This window comes from Notolabrus celidotus, chromosome 2 (genome assembly GCF_009762535.1).
Source record: "Notolabrus celidotus isolate fNotCel1 chromosome 2, fNotCel1.pri, whole genome shotgun sequence".
Taxonomy (NCBI): domain Eukaryota; kingdom Metazoa; phylum Chordata; class Actinopteri; order Labriformes; family Labridae; genus Notolabrus; species Notolabrus celidotus.
In genome coordinates this window covers 7,632,261-7,659,497 of record NC_048273.1, presented here as the reverse complement: position 1 = coordinate 7,659,497, position 27,237 = coordinate 7,632,261, and the positions used below count along the sequence as shown (strand labels likewise).

General features: G+C 42.8%; 1 protein-coding gene across 1 annotated transcript; it reads left to right on the top strand.

The window, feature by feature from the left end:
* Positions 1–5,260: 5,260 nt before the first annotated feature.
* Positions 5,261–27,237, top strand: ndnf (neuron-derived neurotrophic factor). The gene is made up of 4 exons (XM_034678222.1): positions 5,261–5,630; positions 17,442–17,636; positions 17,989–18,113; positions 25,119–27,237. The coding sequence occupies exons 2-4, from the start codon at positions 17,443–17,445 to the stop codon at positions 26,510–26,512; spliced, it is 1,713 nt and encodes a 570-aa protein (XP_034534113.1). The 5' UTR covers positions 5,261–5,630; position 17,442; the 3' UTR covers positions 26,513–27,237.

The window sequence follows — 27,237 nt, the reverse complement described above, 5'->3', positions numbered from 1 at the left end:
TAATACAACTCAAATTAAGAAGTTGACTTGAAATGTATTAGTGCAAAAATATTTTTTTGAGTGAAAAATACTAATTGTTATCATTCCTGTCTTATTCTGAGACACTAAGCTTTAACATACTGGTAAAATATTGCTTAAAATAAGTTTTCCCTGCTAATTTTAAGATCACAGTTTTCTAAATATTATGTCTTATTTTAAGAAATCTTACCAAGCTAATTGTTACTTGTTCTATTGGCAGATTTTTTTGCTTATTTCAAAGTAAAAGTCCCTTGAAATACGTTTTTTCTCTTGTTTTTTGAGGGGCATTTTTTTCCAGTGTACTTTGCTTGAAAAGAATCAATAGTTTCCACACTTGTCAACATTAAATTTGCAAAAATAGAACCTTAACTTGAATCACAGAGCAAATGAAGAAACAGAGAGTTTGAAAATGTTCTCAGACTCAGTTTCTGCACACAGAGCTGACTTCTCCAAACACTGGTTAAGGTTTCAGCATCTTCAGCTGGGTCAGCGCTCCCTCATTGTCTCCCCTCCCCTCCCCCCTCAGAGCGGAGACATCAGGGGGAGAAACTGATGCAGAAATGTTTACAGAGCGGATGTTTGCCTGCAGCTCTCTCTCTCTGAGCTCTGCTGGTTAATGATGAACTCGGTGTTCTGCTGCTAAAAGCCCACCTCATCCTCCTCTCTGAGAGACAGAAAGCCTCTGTGACGACAGTAAACGGATGTGAGGAGAGTGATGAAGATTACACCTCCTCGCTCTGCTCAGTGCCGTATGAATGTGCTCCAGCTCAATAAGATATAACTCTCCATCCTGCCCGCTTTAATGGATTACCTGAGTGTGTGTGTGGGGGGGTGTAAGCAGATCAGTGTGTGAGGCCGCAGTCAGCGACATTTATCCCTCAAAGCAAACACACTGAAGTGTGTAATGACTCCCAGCATGCATCTGTTGTTACTTTCTGACCTGCTAACATTTAAACACAGCATTACAGCAAACACGTTTCCACATAATTCAAACGCATGCAGCTGGAAAATGCAATCTGTGATTAGAGTTGCTGTCAAATAATCCAGGAACAAAACAAGAGGTCGCTGACTTCATATCCAAACAACCTAAACCCTCAATCTCTGCATGTTTCACTCTGATTGTACAACATCAGTCACTTTAACAGGTTACATCTCTGAGATGAAGGCCTGCTGTGGCAAAATTACCAAACACATTTCACTCACTTTGCTAAATTCAATCATTAAACAGAGTGGACCTGCGTTTCAAATAAGACACTAAAATCACTGAGATTGAAATGTTTATCTATTTCAATCACTTCCTTCACTTCCAGTCAGGATCTAAAAACCTCTCACACATGAACTCCTGACATTTTCCAAACTATTTCAGAACGTTCAGGTCCAGAGATTGCCAGGAACTTGCTGTTCCTACATGCAAAGTACAAGATGATCTGAGTCCGACATGCACAATTTGAAACACACCTTGTGTTGGAAACAAGTTGGGGAGGAAAGATAGGCTGGGTAGAGCGTGCATGAGGATGATTGTTTTGTAAGAGTGATTACTTCTACAAATAGAAAACATGCAGACATCTAAGGCGAGCAGGAGTGAGTTTAAAACAGAGACCGACGTTATCACTCCTCCCAGTGAATTTTGCACAACGCTACTTGTAATTAAAGGGATATTTCAGTTTTTTTAAGTGGTGTCATATGAGTTAGAGCAGGGGTGTCAAACGTGCGGCCCGCGGGCCAAAACCGGCCCGCCAGAGGATCAAATCCAGCCCGCGGAACAACTTTGCAAAGTGAAAAAATGACAGAGAAGACATTAACTGCAATTTTTCAATAAAAGTAACTAATACTTCAAATGTGTCCTTTGGGGGTCGATTCATAAAGACTTTTTAGAGCACTATAAGATGATCCACTAACTACTAACACTAGCACTACACCCCTGCATACAACACTGTCCAGCAAGCACACTGTTCATGATGGAGCTGAGGGGTCCAAAATAATCAACTTTACCTTCTTCATTATTATAACCTCTGTTCTACCTCAGTAAACAGTACACTGTGTGTGTCAGGTGAGTGGGTAACCTGTGTGTTTGGTGTGTTCGCAGCAGGTTTCAGGGCTTAAAGAGTTAAATATTCGACCCACTATGAGACTCATCATGGAAAAAGAAAGATAGTTTATTAAATGAGAACATTTTCAGAATGTAGTTGTCGTTATTTATAGGTTATGTTCTGATTTTGCTGGTCCGGCCCACTTCAGATCAACTCGGGCTGTATGTGGCCCCTGAACTGAAATGAGTTTGACACCCCTGAGTTAGAGTATCACCATTGCTCCTGTTAGCCACAATGCGTGCCGGTTAGCTCTTCCCCTTTAATGAGAAAATTCCCAGAGGACCGGCAGGCAAGCTTTGGATCAACCATAAATTAAATTTTTATTTTATTTTATTATAAATAAAATGAAACTTTTTTATATCCAAACACAACACTCATGGGTGTAACCGGCAGAATCCTGTGCTATAAATGAGACTGTTTGTCAAAACTGCATGTCTTTGTACCGTCGTGGAAAGGCAAACAACAAAGGTTCCTGGGACTTAAAGTTCTTGTTCTTTTTGGTGGAAACACGGCTACATGGACTCTTTGCTCAGAAGACTGTAGTTCCAGTAAACCCTTCAGAGACCCTCTCCCTCTACAAAAGCACAAAAACATTTCTATCTGTAACATGTGTCATTTATAAACTATCACACTGACTCTGAGCAAAGCAGTGACCTCCTCCCCCCTGGTTCTCCGCTGGATCTGCTCAGTGACCGACAGCATGAAGATCCAGATGTGCGTGTTCAGTGTGTGACTGTGTTTCTGGAAGAGAGCATGTTTGGCTCAAGAAGAATGAAGGTCAAAATGTGTTTTGTGAGTTTTCTTCAATAAATCTGTTAAAATGAGATTTTTGTGTCCCTGCAGTGAAACAGAGCAGAGGGATTAACTTTACAGGAGCGCTCTGCACCTCCTCCCTCCATCTGTACTAAACTGTCCCTGGTGTGGATACATTTTCAACATTCTGGCATCAAGCTTGGTCACTGAGTGTGTGAGCGTGTGTGTGTGTGAGAGCGTGTGTGTGCGGGTCATTGTGAGTGTACATGTCCCCGGAGAGGATTCGTTTTCACAGCTTGCTGGTGTGGCTAATAGCAGATTCAATTTGGCATCTATTTTAATCCCAAGGATGTGAAAGTCACAGCAGCACTAATCACGAGTCCAGGCATCAATAACCTTAACACACGCACACACACATGTTCCAGCGTGTGTGGGTTACATGGATGCAGGAGTTTCCAGTCATAGAATTCATTAAAGAATAAAAAGATCTGAGTGTGTTTGAGGCTGACGAGCAATCAGGCTGACTGAAAGAAGAGGTTTGTGATGCACAATTCAAGAATTCAAGCACTTGTTATACAGTATTTTCAAGCCCAAAGTAATAATCAAATATAAAACATAGCAACCCTTTTTATAAAGTGCAAAACAAGGAAAATAATTCAGGTACATTCAAGACAAAATGAAAAGGAACAAGGCAAAAACTGCAGTGGAGAAAAAGATACAAAAAGTACAAAGAGGAGACTTATGATTGACCGGTGGCGGTTCTGGGGAGGGGCCAAGAGGGGCCAGTGCCCCTGTAAAACTGAACCTGGACCCCCCCTGTGGCCCCCCTGCAGTCTGCATTTTGATCTAGTACACAGTAATATATATGTCTAGTATAAAGGGATGCACTGATGTTTTACCAGTTTGTTCTCAGCCATCCTTGCCCTCCTCAGTCTCTTTTGTCAGGGTTGAATGTGTCCCTCTGACAACACCCTTGGCCCCAGCCTGGCCCCCCCAGTAAAATTGGTCTAGAACCGCCACTGATGATGCCCAGTATGGAGAGTCAAACAAATTCTGAAGTAGAAACATTTAAAATATCTAAATCAATACAAATAAAATGTAGAAAAGAAACAAAAAATCATCACTTTTCTGGAAAAAAAAGCTGTATTCAGAAAAATCCTCAGTGAATGCTGCACAGTGTTCTCTGTGGCCACTAGATGACGCTGTTGCACCAAGACTTTGACAGAGAACACGCTCTGCTGTCCTACAAATCTACTGCTGCTGATAGTAAAAGGCACTTTCAAGTGTGTAGGCCTACATTTAAAAAAAAGTACACAAATATTATTTTATGTGTTTATTCTAAAATATGGAACTTTGTGTTTCTTCTTTGTTTCCTTTTTCCTTCTCTTTAAAATCATTGCTACAAGAGTCATTTTGTAAGTATTGTAGCTTTACTCAAATGTTTCACCTCTCCTTCAATACTTCTTTAAATCAGAGATTTAAGCACATTATATTGTGCTCCCGAGTCTGCTTGAACTGATGTATCTGTGCTGCTCCTACACGAAGCTCAATGCAACCTGCAGCCGCTCATGCGTAAGAAACCTGCAGCTTCACACCACATGAAAGACAGTCCACCTCCTCCTCCTCCTTCTCATGCTCCTGGGAGGAAACGGCAGCATCCTCTAAATCTAGATTGCACTGGACCCCCATCAAGCCATAAATTCAGGGGCAATTCAGTTCCGTGGCATTCAATGGCTCTTATCTTGAATAAATATTTGCTGAAGCGCAGGGACACACAACAACACTGATGTCTCTGTGGGAACTTCCACAGCTGATCAGCACTTTGCATGAGTGAAAGGCCTTTGTGCGTAAATCCACTCCACTTAGCGGCAGCTCTCTGCGCTTTTCTCGCCTCCTTAAAGCTGCTGTGAAGAGAAAGGTGTGTTTTGATTGTGTTTTGCATACACAGGTATCAGGGCCCGTGACAAAACTTGCCTACTCACTGTATAGCCCCGAGGGTTGCGTGACTTGTTCAAGGCATTACTCCCCAAAGTAATAATTTGCAGGGAGCATCAGAGTAAACAGTTAGGAAATAAAAGATGAGAGGGGGGGAACCCCGCTGTCTGCAGATTCATACTCTGGTTACATCTTGTTTGAACAGCAACACAGAGCTCAGGCTGCTCCAAAATAAAGTTTAAACTTGTTTTTGACTCTAAAAATAAAAGCTATAGGAGGGATTCTGAGGGGCAGATCAGTACCTAAGAAGTGAGTGTTTAAAGTTTTAGAGTCAGAGTGAATGTGTCTGCTCCCTGGTTTGTTTTTTTTAGTGCTGTGCAGAAGAAGTGGGCTGGTTCTGAGTCTTGGACTCTTCCTACTGAGCGCGCAGAGGGAAGAAGTTCGCACCAGTTTTTTTGCCTCCAATCCAGAGGAGGTTTCAATAGCAGCAGCGCGGCAGGGGAGGGACGCACTGCCAGCACTCAGGATCCCCTCTCTCTCTCACTCACTCACACACACTCTCACACACACTCCTGCCCACTAGAGACCAGTTAAATCCGCAAGAAAACTGCAAACACGCACCAGAGCGGTCGCCTAATCCGATTGATAGGCACCAACAATAGAAGTGAAAACTGAGGGAACTACCGGACACTGCAGAGGACAACTTGTGTTTTCATTTTCCTGTGAAATCGCTGTACTTGAGAGACACTTTTTTTTACAGAAACCCGTGGCGATATCAGAGCGGGTTTGAGGACGCCATCCTTCTGATAACTTCGCAGTTTGAGACTCTGGAAGGTGAGTAACATGTAGATATTTTTTGCATGATCTTTCCTCTGATCCCGGGCTTCTAGGAAATAGTTACATCATTAAAAAAAAAAAAAACTTAATTTCTCCTTTTGTGTAACTTTCCTCCGGCTTTTATTTTTTAAATGTGCGTAAAAGCTCCAAATAAATTCAGAGACGGACTCCCGGAGTAAAGTGGTGCCTTTGAATCGTCTGCCAGAGAGAAAGAGGGTGAGAGAGAGGGAGGGAGAGAGAGAGGGGAAGGTTTGCGGTTTACAACTCCGGGAAGCTAAAAACTTTCAAACACATTTCAGTCAAGTCCAAACTCGCATGCTCTTTGAATCTCGTGTTATTTGGGTTTGGGATGTATATCTCAGCACATGGAGCGGTGCTGCTGATGAGCTCCGCGAAGATCTTCAGAAAAATCCTCCTGCTTTTGTGCCTGAAAAGTGTTCCCATGCTCCCAGGGGTGACACTGCATCCAATAAGACGATTTATCAATCAGTTAGTGACGGGCTCTGCGCGAGGATCTCCATCCGTGCGTAAAGTCAAACATCCACTTTTATTATGTGGATAAATGTTAGTCTCATTCCTTCACCATTGGGTGCTTTTACGCACCTGTGAGAGCAGCGCTTAATGAAGAGGATGTTTTTTTTTTAATGTTAAGTTAAGTTGTGACATACTCAGTTTGGAAACACCGCCTCAGATGTTTAAATGTAAATGATTAAAGGCAGATTAATGACACTTCAGCTCATGTTGGGAGTTGTTTTCCATCTTCCGGTCTCTGAGTGAAAGCCGTGTTTTTTCCTCTGGGTTTAATGAGAGACATACCCGGAGTGGGGATTTGAATAACTGTATTTAGTAGCTGGGTGAAGCCACCACACTGCCTCCCTTCTACTTTCTCAGGAGAATGAATCATGAACAAAAAAAGTCTTAAAATGGGAAGGTCTGCGTCGCATACCGTAACTAAACCGTGATTTGCATATGAAAACTCTGTGGCTGAAAGAATTCCGCCAGTGTTGCTGCGGCCGTGTGCGTCCAGAGAAGTGACAGGCTGCGGTGTATATACTGTCTGCTCCGCGCTGCCTTTTGTCACACACCCTCGGAGTCAGTGGTGGAAGATTAAGGACGTTAAGTTTTGCACTTCCTTCCTTGTTAAATTATTCATCATATCCACACCTCTCCTCCCAGCTCCCCGGGCGCATTCATTACGCAAAGCCCCTCATTGTGCTCCTCTCAGATGGACACAAGCAGGAGGCAGAGCGGCTCACACTTGCTGCTGAACAGGCTTCCCCTTCAAGCACAACATAACGGGGCATGATGGACTCTGTTCCCACGATGCAGCCGTGCAGGCCCGAGCGTGCATGCGTCTCTGTGTGTGTGTGTGTGTGTGCCCTAGATGATGGGCAGTGGGTGGATGGCTTTCCCATGGGGGCATTTTCCCCTTCTAATCTTTAATCAGCCCTTAAAGCCACAATGCCAGCACATCAGTCAGAGCCCCCTCCCCTCAGCTCTATCTGAATGCTCTTTACGCAGAAAGCGGCCCTGCGACCTGACCCTCCTCTCAGAGACATTCCAGGATGCAACGCTAAATGCAAGCTCCAGAGATGGACTATAAAGAGGCTGCAGGGAGGGGAGGAGTAGGGGGAGAGAGGAGAAGGAAACTGGGCTCCTCTTTTCCATCATGCTATTGTGCCAGCGTTGGTGGTTGTGATGATTCAGAAACTCAAACTGTGAGTGATGTTGTGGATGGCGAGGAGACGGGTCGAAGTGATGATTTAGACTCTGCAGAGGAGGAATTTGATGGTTTGGACGCACACACCAGATAAAAATCTCCACTCTTGGACTTGGGCCTTCACCACAGTCTCTACCAACTCATTAATGAGCTGTTTAGCTGTCCAAGAGCACCAGACTCTTTTTCTGATTCTGGCCTTCCTATAGAACAGGTCCAGGTCCTGTGTGGTTCCATCCTTGGCTCCTTGCCCCCTCTACCCACTCTTATGTACCCCTACTCACTCTATTCCCTACGTTGGCCCTGAAGTGACAGCAGTGATGGAGCTTGCTGCTGAGGACCCTCCATAAACCTGCCATCAGAGTTTCCTTAAAGAAAACACACACAGAGGCTTTAGGTCCTGCCAGGCGTCTTGTTGGGTTGAATCCGAATGTCTCTTTATTTGTGTTGAAATTAAACTGTCTTTTATTCCCTCCCGTTCTGTTAATGAGCTCCATGTGGCAGCAGGCAGGAGGCTTATCCGTCCTGACAAGAAGCTGGAGGAGGGAAGGAGAGAGAGAACGAGCGCGGTTAAATAAAGTGAGGGGAGAAGAGGGGAGGTCAGGGGCAGTTGGGTTGCACACACGCACACAGTATAGCTGGGATGTAAGTTTGTGTTCTGCTGAACCTCAGCTCCAAGCGGCGAGCTCTGGGACTGAAACATGAAGCCGGAGCAGAAGTGTAAAACCTGCAGTTCCTTGCATGTCCACTTGAGGCTGGCTCTGAAAGTGAGTCGATCCCCACAGAGCTCTGTGTTAACATGTCACACTCTGCAGAGGAATTAAACACATATATAGCCTCTTACAAAAAGAAACTTTGGTCTCTGTAACTCATTCCTCATTTCTCAACAACTATAAGAGGGTGAATTTTTAAATACCTCATCCTTTGAATTTATATGAGGCTCAAAGTTATACATGTTATAGGTGAAGGCACTTTAGAGCACACTTTTTTGACATTGGCGACTTTTTTTCAGTTTTTTCTTGCAAATATTGATAAAGTTATGTCTTACTTTGCGGTTAATTGTTCTTACTGGCGTCCAGGAACTCCCAAAAATGGAGCATGGCCTGCAACTTGAGCTGCACTGATTTCACTTTAGCATGCATTATTCTCACAATTATCAATTTGGCGATCTAATGAAGTTGCAAGATTTCGGGGTCACTACTTCTTCTCTGCCATTCCCTCCTTTGGGTGCCGTGCACAGACTCTCCACTCCGACACCTCACCAGCATCCACCTGCAGGACCCAGCTGGTGGGCTTAAGATATCATCTCACCACTCCCCAATAAATCTGCAAGGAGTGATGAAGTCTGAGCCGAGATGCCAAATGCAACCAATGTTCTGCTGCTAAAACAAACTGTCTGGAGTAGATTTATTCTCTGATATGTTAGCACTACTGAGCAGGAATCTGTGTCTGCACTCATTAGACACGGTTTGATAGCTTGTTCAGTGTTTGTCATACATCCGTTTATTTGTGGTGGCTCGTGCAAAGGAGTTAGAGTTGGTGTTGGCCTCTCCAGTTAAAGGAGTTTGTTTCTTTCACTCTGCACCCAGTTTTCCTTTGGATAAGTGGGCGAGTGAGGGCCAAGTTTCTCCCTTAGCTTCGTTAGTCTCATTACAAATGATATCTGTGAAGTGAAACCACAAATAAAGTCTTAATCCATGAGAAACGCAATAGTCAACAACTATCTCATCAGCTAATCCAGCAGCCACAAGCACATTCTGCATCTCTTTCGTACCCTTATTTTCTGACTCCAGAAAAGCAACATGCTAATGAGCAAAGTGCTGAACTCAAGGCCATGGAACGCAGCTTACAAACCATGGAGGCTATGTCCTTTATTTTCCAGTCTATGGTTCTGCTGCATCTCCATACATGGGAATCATGCTTATAATGACTGTCTTCCTGTAGTTAGAGGCTGAAAGAGGCAAGCACTGAGTTGATCAGGTGGCTGAGCTGCCGCATGTAACTGGTATTAGTTTCTGCTTTAATCACAGCGAGATAGAAAATGATTTTAATCCTGCGGTTGATTGATGTGAGAGAAAACAAAGCGTCCAGCTGGGGGATGTAAAACCCAGTGTGAACGTTTAGTTTGGCTTTGCACATGATTTGCCTGTAATGACCCAAAATGAGAGCAGGGTCAAAGCTGTTAAAGAGGTAATGCAGATCACAAAAGGCATGGAGATTTTCTGCACGGTCATTTTCTGGTTCTTTATGTGGAGGATTCAGACTCTTGATGTGTCAAAGACTCATGGGAAAAATGATCATCACCATTTCCTCTGCTGGTGGAAGCTGCGTTCGTCCTTTAATCCTATTACGCAGATTCCACAGCCTGCCAATTCCAATATACGAGATGCTTTCCACCAGAAAATCCTCGGCAAATTCCACAAAAAGTGAAACAAAAACCTTCAGATTTATAAATAACAGATAAAAAGCAACAGCAAAACAAAGTTGACACGATTGCGGCTGACCTTGCCTTAAAATTATCCGTTCCTCAAATTGCGATCATACATTCTTCCCCCGTTCTAATTAAACATTAGAGTTTATTTGTTCCAGATGCGGCTGTTTGATGTGTTATTTTGGTAAGGGAACTCTGTGTGCATGTTAGAGCAGATCCAGAGCAGAGCCTGTGTGACCATGTTGACTCTGCGCTGTTCCATGCAACCGCAGCGACCCAACACAACTGCTCTAGAATTCAGATGTCATCTCGCGGCAGTATTTTCTGTCAGTACAGGCTGAGTGGTTTGGTCCATGTGGGAGAAGCAGAGGGTTCAGTCATAGGGTTTAAATCAGCGGTGTCACATGTGAAGAGCACACATCAAATGTGCTAATGACAGTGGTGATAAAACCCTGACTGTATGACTGATAGCAGACATTATGTGTGATGACATCAATTGGTGGACGGAGTGGGCAGGGGGACGTGTCCCTCGCTGTGTTTCTGAGCGGCTCTGTACACACCACCTCACACCGCTGTCTTGGGTATTAATAGACATGTCTTTGTTCAAACTGACACGCTTCTGAAGTGGAATGGGACAAGCTGAGGCGATAAGGATCTCCCTCTCTGTGTGAGTCAAAACCTCAAAGTACCACTTAGGCGGCTTTCCTTCTGCTCTCTGAAGTTTGGCGGTGCAGCGGGAGGCCGGCTGAGACAACGGCACAGACAGAGACTCTGACAGGAGCTGTCAAGGGCCTTTTTTTTCTCTGCTTGTGTTCTTAAAGTCTCAGGGAATGTGGTTTTTAATAGTTACAATGGACACATAATGTAAAAGTTGAGAGTGTCATCATGCATTTACTAAAATCTGATAGAAAATAAAACAAAACTACTTAAAAAAAACTTCTAAATGCAGCTCTTCAGTCCATTTTTCTTGGGTTGGTTATATTTATTTGACATCTGCACATCAGTGATTCATGTGACAATCATTGTGGAGACATTTTGTACCTGATAATATGTTATCTGAAAGATTTAGATTTAATCAGTCAATAAATGTTGAGCTTAAAACTGCTATGCATATCCCTACACACCAGGCATGTTCAAAGTACAGCCCGGGGGCCAATCACGGCCCAAGGTCCATTTATTTATGGCCCCAAGCTTCCATCTTAAATTGTGTTATTTATAGCAAAGAAATGAATCACCACCTGAATCATCTGTACATTGGCATATGGACTACCTCTCTAAAGCCAAAGCTCTGGGAATTCTGCAAGATGACAATAAAGAAGAAACACAAGAACTCTTGTACCAAAGTTGACAGGTTTTCAAATTAATGTTTTTATCATGATGTGAAAATGTTCTTGGTGAACACTAAAAGTTCAGAAGACACAAAAGAGAACACAAGACAAGATCAAAATTATGAAATTGTGCAGAAAAGGCAAAATTTGGTGCATAAAAACAGTTCAGAACGCAGGAAAATAATTATTTTGTTATTAAATTGTTGTCTGCTGGTCAGAAAAGTCTTTAAAACAACATGAAAAAGAAGTGTGATGAAATCCAGATCGTGATCCTGCCATAGGAAAATAATGAGACACTATTTTTTCCCACATTGCCCGACCCTAATGGAAAACATTTTCCTCCAGAAGAAGATGAAGTTTGCTAATCTTTACATGGTACTTCCTAGTTACTGATTTATTGAGAACAAATGTAAAATAATTGTTATTGAATGGAGATTTCATATAGAACTTTTATGATTCCAAAGTCTCGGTAGGACTCACTGGCCCTGAGGTATTCTGACAACATCATATGCGGCCCTCTTTGAAAAAAATTTGGACACCCCTGCTATACACTATCAGTCAAAAGTTTGGAAACACCTTCTCATTCAAGGGTTTGTATTTATTTTAATTATTGTAAACACTGTAGATTAATACCAAAGACATCAAAACTATGAAAGAACATATATGGAATTATTTAATTTTTAAAAAAGTGTTAAACAAAGCAGAATATGTTTTATATTTTAGATTCTGTAAAGTAGCCCCCTTTTTCCTTCATGACAGCTTTGCACACTCTTGGTATTCTCTCAGTCCGCTTCATGAAGTGGTCTCCTGGAATGGTTTCTAATTAACATGAGCCTTGTCAAGAGTTCATTTGTAGAATGACTTGCCTTCTTAATGTGTTTGAGACCATCAGTTGTGTTGTTCAGAGGTAGGGTTAGTACACAATGGATAGCCCTATTTGACTACTGTTGTAATCCAGATTATGCCAAAACCAGATTATCTCATAGTTTTTTGTCTTCAGTATTAATCTACAATGTGGACAATAATTAACATAAATAAAAAGCATTGAATGAGAAGGTGTGTCCAAACTTTGGACTGGTAGTGTATATCCATACGTTAGCTTAAAAGCTACTTTGTTTCAGACACTTTCTAGATCATTTCATCTCCAGCAGGCCCAGATATGTTTCAAGAACTCGACATTCACACATTCAGGCTTTGTAACGTGCATGAAAAGGAGGTGTCTTCACTGAGGGTTACTTTATCTGTGTTAATATCATTTCAACATGTTTAAAGATGCTTCCACTTTAGAAAAATGACGGTAAAAGTGAGCAGTGAAAAGTATAAAGTAGAGAAACTTTGCTTAACGGTAGAGGTAACTTTTCCTGACTGATGCCTGCTGAGTTCACACATCGACTCACCCCGACTTCTGGTGGCCTAGCGGTCTAAGTGCCCCACATACAGAGGCTACAGTCCTCGTCGAAGGGGTCGCCGGTTCTATTCCCGGCCGGTTGACCATTTCCTGCATGTCTGCCCCCGCTCACTACTCCCCACATTTCCTGTCTCTCTTCAGCTGTGGCAAATAAAGGCAAAAATATATTTTAAAAAAGAGAAGAAAATGAGCCATTAATGAGATCTCTCATTTAAGTCTCAAATAAGACTCATGTCATGGTCTCAACTTTTTCTCCTGGTGAATTTTAGGAGAAACTAATGAGAAACAAATGAGAACAATTTGAAACTTGAATGAAGCTGAAGTGAGAATCTCAATTTTGTCTCTGGAGACTTAGAAGAGAAAGCCTTGAACAGTAACATTTTCCTCTGGGACTTATTATGAACAGATTTAACTGATCACACATTTCGCACACCCGGAATATGTAGGGAAATTTCAAGAGTTAAGTGCATGTGTGAACGGGGCTGAAGATATTATTGCAACACCAAATGAATACTCTGTAGCATGCTTTATTCTTACTGAATCAAAACTGACAGTATTAGATCAAAGCACCCTTTAAGCTCCTGCAGTGAAAGTAGGAAACTGTGGTCATTCAAGGCTGTTAGCATTACATGAAGGCATGGAGAAGCTACGCTAACGCTGAGCATGAGTAGCCAACAGCTACCATGTGACTCCCAGAATAAATGATGTAACCATAACCGAGGAAAACCCTGCCCAATGTAAACCAAAGATCAGGAAAGTTTACAGTTACCAATTCAGTAGAATTAGTTTTATTACTTTAATAGAAACAACAGCTCTAATCCTACAGTTTAAAGGCTCATGTGGATTTTGCTGTTGCTCACTGCTTGCTGAACAATGACGTATAAAGAAAGCCGGGTCTGTTAGGTGGAGATTCGTGCAGGACCGAGTCCTCTGGTTTCACTTATCTGTGAGTGCGTGAGGAGGAAATGCAAAGAGGGACAGGAGTTAAAGAGGGATACTGTTTGTGTACAAGTGCGAAAGAGAAAGAGATTAATTGTTGATGAAAACTGTGATCAACAGAAAGGGACAGGCGGGGGGAGGGAGAGAGAGAGAGAGAGAGAGAGAGAGAGAGAGAGAGAGAGAGAGAGAGAGAGAGAGAGAGAGAGAGAGAGAGAGAGAGAGAGGGGTCATTAAAAGGACACATCTCACTTGCAGTAAATGGCAGTAAAGTATCTGGCTAATCTGCCATCATTACACTGATTAAATCACTGGGGATTTGCTGTTCCCATCAGCTGCAATCAATGGGGCAAAATCAATAGACAGGGGATACGTGAGAGGCTCTCAGCTGCACCTCGTCCCAACCGCAGCTCCATCTGTGGACTGCCTGCTAAACATTTTTATATTCACAGCCGTAAAACTGAAATGACATGGATTTGGGGATTTTTATGGTAAGCGTTTTATGAAATAGTGCGGTTCCCTGCAGTTTTTAGCGATGTCTTTTCCTTCACACGTCTGTTTAAGTCTAATCCTCATCCTCCCCTTCCTCTCTCTGGCCCGGAGGACTTTACTCGCTCTGCCTGTACTTTTTGTCTCTCTCGCTCGGTGATTTACTCCGAGGTGGTATCTGTGGCGTCGCCTGTTTTAATTTTAAATGTTAATTGAGGTTAAATCCAAAAGGAAAAGACGGAAAGAAAACACATTAAGACATAAAATAAAATATGTAGTGGGGGAAAAAGCTATTAAAACACTGTACTGTTTGTTGCCAGAGCTCAGTGTTGCCAGGGAGAGCTCTCATTAAGAGCTGGATTGTGTTGAAGCTAACACCAGAGTGAAGGGAAAAAACGCAATTCAGAGCTTCCACAGCAAAAATAGACATTTGTGACGTGTAGGCCAGCTGCCATGTGTAGTGATTGATAATGTGCATTGAGGAGAGACTCACACAGATTGTTTACCTGAGTTATTTCTGCAGATTTAAACACTTGCTCATGTGTACATAGCATCAAAAGGATTCACACAGATTCACACATGGCTCTGGCTCTGGTGTTTTTGCTTGACCCGGCACCTTGGAGGACCTCGTACATACACTCATACACTTTTAACTTATACATGAATGTGTTTAGTTGAAGGTCTGGTAGTGTTGACAGACAGGTGGGCAGGATGTAGCTGTTTACTGGGAGGTTAAAAGTTTGGCTTCGTTACGCCTCTCCAGAAACCAGTGGGTGACATCACTGAGACTACGTCCATGTTTTTACAGTCTATGTTGTAAACACACACACACTCATCACTGTTGGATTCCACCTCACTCTAGTCTTGTCTCTGTTGCTACCTTCAATGCCTGCTCAGCGGTGGGAAGCCTTGGTCTTACATGGGTAAGACGTGCATATCTGAGTGTTTCTATATCACCCAAGTGGATTTTTTAAGCTTATTGTCCGCAGTCGCCACATTGGAAATGCTGACTCAACCTAACTTCAGTAACTCAGCCTGAGGCAAAGTGGTAGAGTTGCAAGCCTTTGGCCTACTTGCCAACAACTATAGTGTCCCCATCTATCAGTCAAGTCAGCCACGCCTCTAATTACGCAAAACCCATCATCTTAATATCTTCAAAACTACAGAGTACTAAAACAATTCAGCCCCGTACAATGTGTGCTGATAGAAACATAAGCTAATGTAAGATGAGATTTTATTTTGGTCTAAGTGTTTATATCATTAAGTCTTTAATGAAGTTTGAAAGACTACTGTTTCATATATTGCACTGCTTCTTTAAGGTTGCTCAGGGTGATATTGTCTGAGGTTAAGTAAATGTGTCACAAGTTTGATGTGCAGTTGTCCAACGTTGTTGAAGGGTCATTAAAGGCATCACGACGCAGAGCAGAAGTTGTCCCGTGCTATTTCTTCCCCACAGCCCTGAAATATATTTAATTAAGTTTTAAGTTAACGCAGTAACAGTTTAACAGATCTGAAGAGATTAAACAAGGTACGGCGTTACACTAAGAATAATAATAATAATTCATTTTATTTATAGGCGCCTTTCTGGACAACCAAGGTCACCTTACAACATAGCAAAATAAAAGCCACACTCAACAGTAAAAAATACATACATTAGAATAAAGATACAATACAAAAAAATGAAAGGGGGGGAGGGGAAGTCCTTTCAGTCCCAGGGAGATGGATTAGAGTGTGTAAGCTTGGCGGATGAGTTGAGTTTTTAGGCGGAATTTGAAGGTGGTGGTAGAGGTGAAATTTTGCACGTCCAGGGGGAGAGAGTTCCAGAGCCGGGGGGGCGAGCGGCTGAAGGCTCTCGACCCCATGGTGGTCAAGCCAGCAGGTGGGAGGGTGAGTTGGATGGAAGAGGAGGACCTGAGACTACTGGTGGGAATTTTAGTGTGGAGGAGGTCAATGGGGTACTGAGGAGCTAAGTTGTTGATGGCCTTGTAGGTGAGGAACAGAATCTTGAAGATGATGCAGAATTTAATTGGAAGCCAGTGGAGTTGCTGCAGGACAGGTGTGATGTGGCTGGTGGAGGGGGTTCTGGTCTATTCCAGGTTGTTAACATGTTTAACTCTGCTGTACAGATCGTCTTCTCTGAATGGGTGTGTATGTGGTTTCTGGTGTTTCTGCAGCCAGCCTCTAGTGGACACCAGAGGTACTGCAGTTTTTAGAACTTTCGCATCAGCTTCATTTCTCGTCTCTGGAGGTTGCTGCTTAGTGTTTATATGAAGTGCACGCTCTCGTGCAGATTTTTTTTTTTTGTATATATATTTTTATTAATTTTCAAAGTGGACATCAACATCAACAACAAAAAACAGAAACTAGAAAGACATAAAAACAACAACAAAACAACAACAACAACAACACACATCAGTACAAGACAAAGAAGATAAAAGACGAAAAAGACAGAACACCAAAACAATCCACAAGATACAAACAAAACAAGACAAGAAGACAATAACCCGACAGCCCCCAGATCAAGACTCACAACCAGACAGCAACACCCTATAGCACATTCCGCTCAAGTAGCAAAACACACACTGGCAAAGAGGTAAACATATACAAGGCATCGTGCCACAAGCCCTTCCCAAAGAGGGCTAACGGCAACCCTCCAAAACAGCAAAAGGGGATGGGAAAATGCAATTCTTATTTATAAAATAGGGTGAGAATCGTGCAGAATTTTAATCAAACACTGTGACACCAATACTTCGACATTGTGATATCAGAAAAGAAGCTGAAAGATGGAAAGAGGGCGGAGCTTCTTAACTGCGCTGTTGCAGACTCACGATATGAAAAGGGCTGAAACCTACAGAGTCAACTAACCTGGCTTTGTCCTCCTCAGTTGAAAAACAAGCCTTTAACCCCTCAAAGTAAGCTCCTTGTCACATTTGCATCTCATTTATTATATTAATACAACAAAGTTTTTGGTTTGTGAAGGTTCTATGATGAACTACAGCTTAGGTGAGGGCAGTTTGTTCTCCATGTGGCCACTGATTCTTCTTCATGTCTTTGGAAAGAGGCAGCTCAGTTCTTCTAAAACTTAATGCTGGGATAGGCTAGTCAGCTACTGGATCTAGATTCATATTTATGAACATTGTGTTTCAATTGTCCGTCTTCTAGCTCTCGGTAAGAAGGCAAATAAGGGAGTTACCCTTGTTTTTCAATTTAACCTTTATTTTACAAGGAATTTTCCCATTGAAGAACAATGTATTTTGCAAAAGGGTCCTGGCCAAGACAGCAACAAAAAAAGTTTCATACAAAGAACAAGGGAAAAAACAGACAGTGAAAAGACACTGTTACACTGGACAAACCATCCCGAATAGTTCGGTCTACCAACTCTTTAAAAAGCTCTAGTTTTCAGTGAACTGGTCCTTTAAATCAAGCCCAGTTTTATGATGAAACTGTTCGTCTGTTTCCTGTGAATGTAACTGAAGTTATTCCCCCCCGTGTCTTTCAGAATGAGGCAGTGTAAAGGTTGGAGCGCGCTGCTGCTCGTGCTGCTGGGTCTGGGAGCTTCGGCCCAGAAGTTGCCCACGAGAGACGAAGGCCTCTTCCAGATGCAGATCAGAGACAAGACGCTCTTCCACGACTCATCCGTCATCCCGGACGGAGCTGAGATCAGTGGCTACCTGTTCAGGGACACACCCAAGAGGTAAGTCAAACAGCGGCTGAATGAGTTTCGCAATCCCAGTGATTAAAACTGTCAACGTGTTGTTTTAGTATGAGCATAAAAAGCAGCGGAGTCCAGCATGTGCCGGCTGTGGAGGATCACTTACTGTAACAGATAGGAGACATGAGATGTGGCTCTGAAACGTGATCCATTATCTTGATGCAAAAAGTAAATAATAAATGAGAAAGTGGTGTCGGTGTAATCGAGAGCTTAGAGAGAAAGAGAGACCGATGAGCTCACCGAAACTACTCATTCATTTACCCAGCATAATATTTGGGATAACGTCAAAGCAGTGTCAATATCAGCTCCTTTAACCTGTTATTTCCACTCACAGGTACTATTTTGTGGTGGAGGAAGACAACACACCCCTGTCTGTGACCGTGACACCTTGTGACGCTCCTCTGGAGTGGAAACTCACCCTGCAGGAGCTGCCAGAGGAGGCCAGCGGGGAGGGATCAGGTATAATTGACATCAGGCAGCAGTGGAAGAGGTTAATGACACGTTCTGTGGAAATATCACTATCCCCCACACACAATTAAGCAACGCAGTGATGTTAGGCTTTGTGTTTTGGTGGGTTTTAATTAAGTCTCAGTCGTAGAGTCTAGTCTGACCACTTATGATGTCTGACTCGGCCCAGGCTGACGTCTATAATTTCAGAGAAGGGCTCCACTCTAGACACCCTGCTGAATCAAAGACATTACATCCCTTTACTTAAGCTGTCTGTCGGTCTTCCTCTTCGCCTTTCCACCTTTATGTCTTCAGTTTTATCTAAACATTGTCCATCTGGAGGAGTCCTGGCAACACAGGATACTGAAGCTGTGGTTTAGATCATACATGCATGATGTGAGCATATATTTGAATACTAACACATGAACACCTGCACATGTGTGTCTGTGCTCATGTCAGCTCTCATATCCCGGAATGATTTACTGGTGCAAATGACCAGTGGCGGTTCTGGGGAGGGGCCAACAGGGGCCTGTGCCCCTGTAAAACTGAACCTGGACCCCCCTGTGGCCCCCCCTCCACACCAAAATAATATTATACACTAAAAAAAAGCTTCGGTATCGCGCCGATGTTACAGGCAGAACACATGCGTGTGGCACTTGGTTCCAGTCCCTTAGAGCGCTAAGGGACTCATGTTGAGTGTAAACAGCCAAACAGCTGCTGTCAGTCTGCATTTTGATATAGTACACAGTAGTATATGTGTCTAGTATAAAGGGATGCACTGATGTTTTGCCAGTTTGATCTCAGCTGGTCCTCACCCTTCTCAGTCTCTTTAGTCAGGGTTGAATGTGTCCCTCTGACAACACCCTTGGCCCCAGCCTGACCCCCCCAGTAAAATTGGTCTAGAACCGCCACTGCTAAAGACCAGCAGGGTCAAAAATACACACTCTCTTAGGTCTTGATGAAGATCGAAGTACTGATAAGCGTCTTTACTGACATCAAAGTAAAAGAGTACACACTCAGAAATGTCTAAACTGCATAATAGTAAGAAATAGGATGAAGGATATTTGAACCTGCTGTTTCTGCAAAGATCTAACTAAACCTCTTGTCATATCAGCGAGACTATCAAACCAAAACACTTCTTACCTCTTGATAGTTTTAATAAAACGTTTCCAGTATAATATCGTACAATATAGTACAATAATTGACATAGCTCTGTTGTGAAAACTGGCTCCTTTGTGTCACCACAGTGTTTCACACACATAGACGATCCCAGGGTGGGTTGCTCAAGTCTAAAAAGTTTTCCTTTTATCCGTATAAGATTGCCATGGGTAATTAATGAACTACACGATCTAACCTGCAGCACCTGACACTCTGCAGATTATCTGAGAGAAAGTGAGGTCCAGTATGTCCCTCCTGCTTGGACTCCAGGTGGATCGTTTTCTCTCCTCATCAATTCAAGCTTAAAACAGAGCAGATATGAGGGTTACCAACTGCTAAGAACTGTTCTGAATTCATCTGCTGATCGATCAGGATGCAAAACAAAGAAAATCAACATATGATACAAACAATGCAATACAATACACCACAACATGAAAGGATACGATACGACACAACACAACGCAACGCGACATCATGGGATACGACATGACAAGATACAATACAACACGACATTTAGACATGACACGACACCATATGATACAACATGAAACCAAATGACACCACGCAACTCTATAGGGGCGGCTGTGGCTCAGTGGGTAGAGTCGGTCGCTCCCTCTGTTTTTCATTGGTGTGTGAATGTGAACGAATGAGATTAGCTAACACTGATGGTCCCTTACTGTAGCAGCATCTACCATCAGTGAGTGAACGGGTATAAATGGGTATGAATGGGTGAATGTGACTAGTAGTGTAAAAGCGCTTTGAGTAGTCAGGAAGACTAGAAAAGCGCTATATAAGTACAATTGCCATTTGCCATTTCGGATACAACACAACAAGATACGATACCAAGGAGCTATGTCACTAACAAGGCTTGTCCACATGCAGATCGCCTGTTGCAATAAGGTAATATCAAGTGAGACATTTGAGAACATGAGTCGTAAGATTTGGGGGTCTTTATAAAACATGCTGCTGATGAATATTCTCAGAAGTTGAAAAGCATACAGGAAAGAGATACACTAGATAAAGCTGTCCGTCCACGTAGGTTGGAAAGTTTGGAAAGGGGCGAAGATGCAGAGTGATAAATAAAACGTATTTCCCTATAGTGCATCAAAGCTGGAGTATTTTTTTCCCCAGGAAATCTTCAGATAAGATAAGATAAGATAAGATATTACTTTATTGATCCCCCAGACATACAGCAACCCAGACAGAAGTACAATCAAGAAAGAAGGTCCAATAAGTAAAATAAAATAAAATAAGTAAAAATAAAAATAGATAAATAAAGCTAGAACACAATTTAGATATATACAATGTTACAAATGGAATTTAGATTAAAAAGCAGTAATTACAGGCAGTATTAAAAATGATTCAGTAGTGACAGGTTGACATGGTGTGATTATGGTTGGTAATGTCAGATTAAGCAATAAATAAAAATAAATATGGGTATATAATTTGACCGTGAGTTGTAGTAAACAATAATAATTATAACATAATATGATATGGCAAAGATAATATAATGTAATATATTATGCATTATAATGCCATTTGCAGTCAAGAGAGTCAGTTTGGGATGAGACGATGGAGTGTGACAGACGATACAGGGATGGTATGGATCTGTTCATGGGGGGGGGGGTGCAGTCTGTGGCCTCCGTTACTGTTTAACAGCCTGATGGCGTTGGGCACAAAGGAGCGCCTGAAGCGTTCAGTCTTGCACCGTGGTGGAATGATGCGCTGACTGAACGAGCTCCCCATCAGCCACAGCTCATCATAGAGAAGGTGAGAGGGGTTATCCAGGTTTTACTTAAAGCTGGGGTTGGTAATCAGATTTAGATACACTTTTTGTCATACTGGTTAAAATGATCTTTATGTCCTGATGGCAATCAATACATAATGTGTTCTTAAAAAAGAGCGAAGAAAAGCTGCTATCTAAAGCCGGAGTAAACCTGGGAGAACACCAACCAATCACCGTTTTTGGGTGCCAAAATTTTAAACCATTCAAATCCCGTCCTGCTGTTCTGCCCGCCTCCTGCGTGTACATTTCTACATTTCCCCGGCGTGCACTCTCCGTCCCCGTCTCCTGCCTCTGCTTCCCCTGACTCTACTGACTGCCCCTCTCGCTCGACCTCGGGCCTGTCCCCTCTGACCCGATGAGGTGCTTTGCTCAGGACTGTAGTCCGGATCAGAGTCTAAAAAGCTCTCACCACGGGGGCTCTGACAAGCAGAAGAATTAATGACATTTAGTAAGTCCTACAGAAAATGTAGATGTATTGTAGCGTACGTCCGGACGCTGTAGGGATGACGAGCCGATTCGTGAACACGTTTAGTTGTAATAACCGGTCACTGTCGGCGGTGATCACGACAACCAACAAAACAACAATCAATGTTTGTCGTTTTGGAGGAGCTCTGAGGGAGGAGGGGAGGGGTTAGACGGAGTCCTGAGGAAATGCTACATTCAAATTCATGCTAGTTTTCCAATACTGCCAACCCCAGCTTTAAGGAGTAAAAAGGTCACATATTAAAAGAATATGTAGGGGGTTAAAAGTAAAACACAGAACTTTGGATCCGTGTTTATATCAGTGACCCCTGTTGACCTATCTGTACAGATGACCTCTTTGCATGGGGTAAAGGGCCGCCGGTCAGGTTGAACTCAGGCCGCCTGCTTAAAGTATCTGCACATGAGGCATGTGATTTACCGGCTCAATTAGACTTTCTTAAAAAGCTAAATGGTCTAGCTGATGATATCTTTTGCTTTCAAAGGATGGTTTTATTGCATCAGTACTAATTTTATTTTGTGTTATAACCAGCTTCAAAGTCTGCACAGTAAGTTAAAGTTCAGTAACAGAGACGTTGCTTCATTACTTCTCATCTCTGTGAACATGGAGATGTTGCCTCATAATACAAGTAAATAAAAGTGTAAGCTGAAGGATATTAACACATTTAGACTCAGCAGAGGTTTCATGAGTAGAAGTCAGCCTTTGAGAGAGGTTTCAGAGCTGAGTACATGAACCACTTCCCATCTTTCCAGCTCTTTTTGCTCCACGCCTGCCGTGGGACTAGATCTTTGATCGTTAATTTTTAGTACGCCTCTGAGCACACTCTCTGGTCGACAAACATAATATTATGCTTGGACCGTCTCTCTCACGGATGAAGCTACAAGAACATCTTTGTAGCACAGTTCCCCCCGGAAAACCGAGTGAATGCTGCTCTGTGATCTTTGGGGATGTTTGGAGTAAAAACATGGCTGCCATGTGAGAGGCTAATCGTCCGTGAGGCGCACAGAGCGTCGTGACCTCACAGCGTCAACACATTCAACTTTTTGATGTGCTTCATTACTTCAGAGCATTTCATTGATATAGTTCCTGTTATTCAAACCTCTCCACGCAAGTTTCAACCTTTTTTTTTACGCCTTGCCCACAAAAAAACCTCAACATAGAAACAATAAAGTACCAACATAAACTTCCACTGCCTACTAGGAATACATATTGACATGTGCACACAACAAATGCATGAAACATCTGCAAATGTACAATATATATAAAACAAGATAAGAACAGCACGATTACAGAAAAAATACATGAAATTACAACCATGACCAGCCAAAATAATCACATTTATTGAACTTGAAACATCTCCACAAAGCTTATTTTGTTTATTATTACAGCAATCCTGGATTACATACTTTTAAATCAATTGTTTTTTGTTTAAATTAAGTGTGAGGAACTTAAACTTTGAGTCCATTTCTTGTTGGGCGCTAGGGAAAGAGTGATATCCTATCGCCGAAATGAAAGGAAATGCATCCTTTTTGCAACAAATCTGACCTTTAAAGTTATATTTTAAATGCAATATATTGATCTCACTTAAATAAATGATTGTTTTTTTTGTGATCAAAATTTTTATTTAATTTTTTTCACAGCAGATGACATCGCCGTCAAACAAACTATTTACATATCACCAATGCCGTGTTATAAAGATAATATAAATCAAAAATAATGACAGAGAACGAAAAGGTAAATTAGAGAGAAGTGACACAAGGCCACACCATCATCCATACATTTGGAATTAAAAAAATTATAAATACAAATAACAAATAAAATAGAAGAGGGAGAGGATTGAAAGGATATATCCATCAATAAGATAGCTCATGTGTGTAGGTTTCATATTCTATATATTAATAATAAAAAAAAAACACACAAGAAACCCATCAGTCTTAGCTTTACATTTGAAAGAGAAGTAATAAGGAGATCCCACGACTCAACAGCGGATGCTCATGAATTACAGCCAGTGACCTTTCTATGAGAGCAACATCTCTAAAGTAATTAAAGGTGACATATCATGCAAAATTGACTTTTTAATGGTTCTCTACCTGAAATATGTGTCCCTGGCATGTCTACAAACCCCCCGAAAATGAAAAAAATCCATTCTGCCCCTGTTCTGATTTCTCCACCTTTCTATAAATGTGTGCTGAAATGAGCCGTTTCAGTTTTCAGTGTTTTTCATACGTCACAACGCCATCCGGTCTGTAACGGAAGTCAGAGCTCAGAGCTTGTTCAGCCCTCAACTCCTCCTCTGTTTTTCATTACCTGCACACATGTGTGCTAACAAGGAGCTTAGGAGGGAGGCATGCTAGTTGTAGGCTGTCTTAATAAACACAAAGGTCGGTTTTACTCCCCACGTCTGCAGATTTGAAGATCTAGTGGATGATTTTTATTTTTCATGGAAAAGTGCTAGCGCTAGTTAGCATAGCCACATAGCTACATGTTCGTAGCTGTGTACGAAGACACACGTCGACATGCTGACAAATAAAACAACAAGAAACACAAAATCTGTGACCTATGGTTCAGAAAGGTCCTGCTGCAGGCGCCTCTCCATCAGGATCAGATTCTGGATCAAATTCAGAGGGTTGAAGTAACGTGGGTCTGTGAGCAGCCATGTCTATGCAGCCAACATGTAAACATTTGATCAACGTGCTGGACAGCAGAGGGCACATCCACTTCCTGAGGGGGCGTGGTCAGAGAGCTCATTCTCATTTAAAGGCACAGACACAGAAAACAGCCTGTTCTGAGCAGGGCTGAAAAAGAGGGGTTTACAGGCAGACCAAAATCTGATTTCAAAGTGTTTTTTTGAGCAATAAACTTTAAAGACATGTTTTGGGGACCTCTTAGACCAATATATGTTGATGAAAAAGAGCATAATATGTCACCTTTAAAGCATTGTTTTAGAGATGGAGGTTCAGTAGAGAACCAGGAATGTATTATGGTCTTCTTAGCAGCAGTTGAACTTGCAAATATGATTTTCCTTAAGGCCAATCTGGTTGTATCTCTGAGAGCAGAGCCATTATTAAATAAAAGTAATGATGGTTGTATTGGGATTGGAAATTTTAAGATATTTTCAAGGAACTTAACCACCTTAGACCAAAGATTAAATACCACGGGACATATGTGCCAACAGTACCTTGGTTACAATTAGTACAGTTTGGACTATCTACAAGCTTCATTTGGAAACGTCTGTAAGGTGTTGCATAGTATTTATGGACAAACTTATAATGAATGAGTTGGTGGGCAGGATTCCTTGAAGAGATAAATATATTGGTCCAAATAATGTCCCAATGGAGTTTGAGGTTTTGTCCTTCTAGATCACGGGTCCAGGATATAGTCACCTTCAATGTTTTTGCACTCTTAGAGATAATAAATGATTCATTTTAAACAAAGCTAAATAACTGTTGAACTCAAGACAGCAGATCTCCATCCAAAGATTTAGTTCTGTTCATTTGTTTTGAACCAAACCTGTGACGACCAGCTCAAAGCAAGATCAGTTTGAGTTGTATCAAAGTGCTTATGTTGTTCCTTCTTTATGTTCCTCTTGCAGGAGTTCCTGAACCTCTAGACCAGCAGAAGCAGCAGGTGACCGTAGACGAGGGCACGGAGCTCTTCACCTACAAGGGGAACGATGTGGAGTCCTACGTTGCCACCAGCACGCCTTCAGGCCTCTACCAGCTGGAGCTGCTGTCCACAGAAAAGGACAGCAACTTCAAGGTGTACGCCACCACCACTCCAGAGTCAGACCAGCCCTACCCGGAGCTGCCGTACGACCCTCGGGTGGATGTGACCGCGCTGGGACGCACCACGGTCACCCTGGCCTGGAAGCCGACGCCAACCGGCTCTCTGATGGGTCAGCCGGTGCAGTACTGTGTCGTCATCAACAAGGAGCACAACTTCAAGAGCATGTGTGCAGCCGAGGCCAAGATGAGCACTGATGATGCATTCATGCTGGCTCCGAAGCCGGGTCGAGACTTCAGCCCGTTTGACTTTGCACACTTTGGGTTTGTTCCTGATAACGGTTTTGGCAAAGACAGAGGCCTCGTGAGCAACAAGATCTCACGGTCGTACACGATCAAGCCCAAAGCATCAGACATTCAGAAGCTGTGCATTGGAAACAAGAACATTTTCACTGTGTCCGACCTGAAGCCGGACACGCAGTACTACTTTGACGTGTTTGCCGTGAACTCTGCGACCAACACCAGCACGGCGTACGTGGGAACATTCGCCCGCACTAAAGAGGAGGCCCGGCAGAAGACAGTGGAGCTGAAGGACGGCAAAGTATCAGACGTTTTCATCAAGAGGAAGGGCAGCAAGTTCCTGCGCTTTGCTCCTGTGTCCTCCCACCAGAGGGTCACTCTGTTTGTCCACACGTGTCTGGACGCCGTGCAGGTGCAGGTGAGGCGTGACGGCAAGCTGGTGCTCTCCCAGAACGTGGAGGGGGTTCGGCAGTTCCAGCTGCGGGGAAAGCCAAAAGCAAAGTACCTGATCCGCTTGAGAGGCAGCAGGAAAGGCGCGTCTACTTTGAAGGTGCTGGCGACCACACGGCCCAGCAGCAAGCAGCCCTTCCCTTCACTACCAGAGGATACACGAATCAAAGCCTTCGACAAGCTGCGCACATGTTCCTCCGCCACCGTGGCCTGGCTGGGCACACAGGACCGCAACAAATACTGCATTTACCGCAAGGAGGTGGCTGACAATTATGGCGAGGAGCAGCGACGCCGGGAACAGAACCAGTGTGCCGGGCCAGAGACCCGCAGGAAGTCAGAAAAGGTCCTGTGCAAGTATTTCCACAGCCCGAATCTGCAGAAGGCTGTGACCACAGAGACCATTACAGGTCTGGAGCCGGGCAAGACCTACCTGCTGGACGTTTACGTGGTGGGACACAGCGGTCACTCAGTGAAATACCAGAGCAAACTGGTGAAAACAAGGAAATACTGCTAAATGACTCTGCAAAGAATAAATCTATTATAAATATATATATTAAATAAGTTTATTTAACTCTAAGTGATATTCTACTAAAGAGTGTATACAGACTGACTACTCACACAGCGGACGGGCCTGTGGCAGTGACTGAACTGTTTGTAGAGAGAGAAATCAACCTGTATATTTATGTTTACATTTCATCGTGGCACCTCTGGGTGGCCCGTAGCGTGAGGTGCTTCGTTTCCAGGCCTTGACATCACGTCGCCACCGGGGAGGCAGAACTTCAGAGATCATCTTTCATCTCGTACGTTGCTTTGTTGCTGCATGACATTTGCTTTTGTCCGTCATATCCGCGTGTTCCTTCAGTTTCAGATCACGTTGACCCGAGGAGATACAGGAGCTCCCTGCTTTGTATAGATCTCTCTCTGCATATTCACTACATGTTTTAGAAGGAATTTAAATTATTTCATACTTTTTGTCTATTTTTGATTGTCTGTTTTTATTGATGACAATAATAACTGTTGCGAGGAAATTCCAGTTTTATGAGGAAGCTGTCGTAGTTCGGACATTCCCTTGTGTATCTCAGCCGGTGTTTGCTCTAGAGCCCATCTTGTAAATGTGTTCTGTGCTGCAGATCTGTGTTATTATCACTGTATCACTGTGTGTGTGTCACATGTACAGAGTTGTCCTGCCAATATTCATGTACATAAACACTAAATATAGAACAAGTAATCCCTCTGTCA

What these genes read in the sequence shown, in the direction of transcription:
- ndnf (XM_034678222.1), top strand. Translation starts at nt 17,443, where the DNA reads ATGAGGCAGTGTAAAGGTTGGAGCGCGCTGCTGCTCGTGCTGCTGGGT. An exon ending in TTCAGGGACACACCCAAGAG is followed by an intron (nt 17,637 to 17,988) that starts GTAAGTCAAACA and finishes TTCCACTCACAG; the next exon opens with GTACTATTTTGTGGTGGAGG. An exon ending in GGCCAGCGGGGAGGGATCAG is followed by an intron (nt 18,114 to 25,118) that starts GTATAATTGACA and finishes TTCCTCTTGCAG; the next exon opens with GAGTTCCTGAACCTCTAGAC.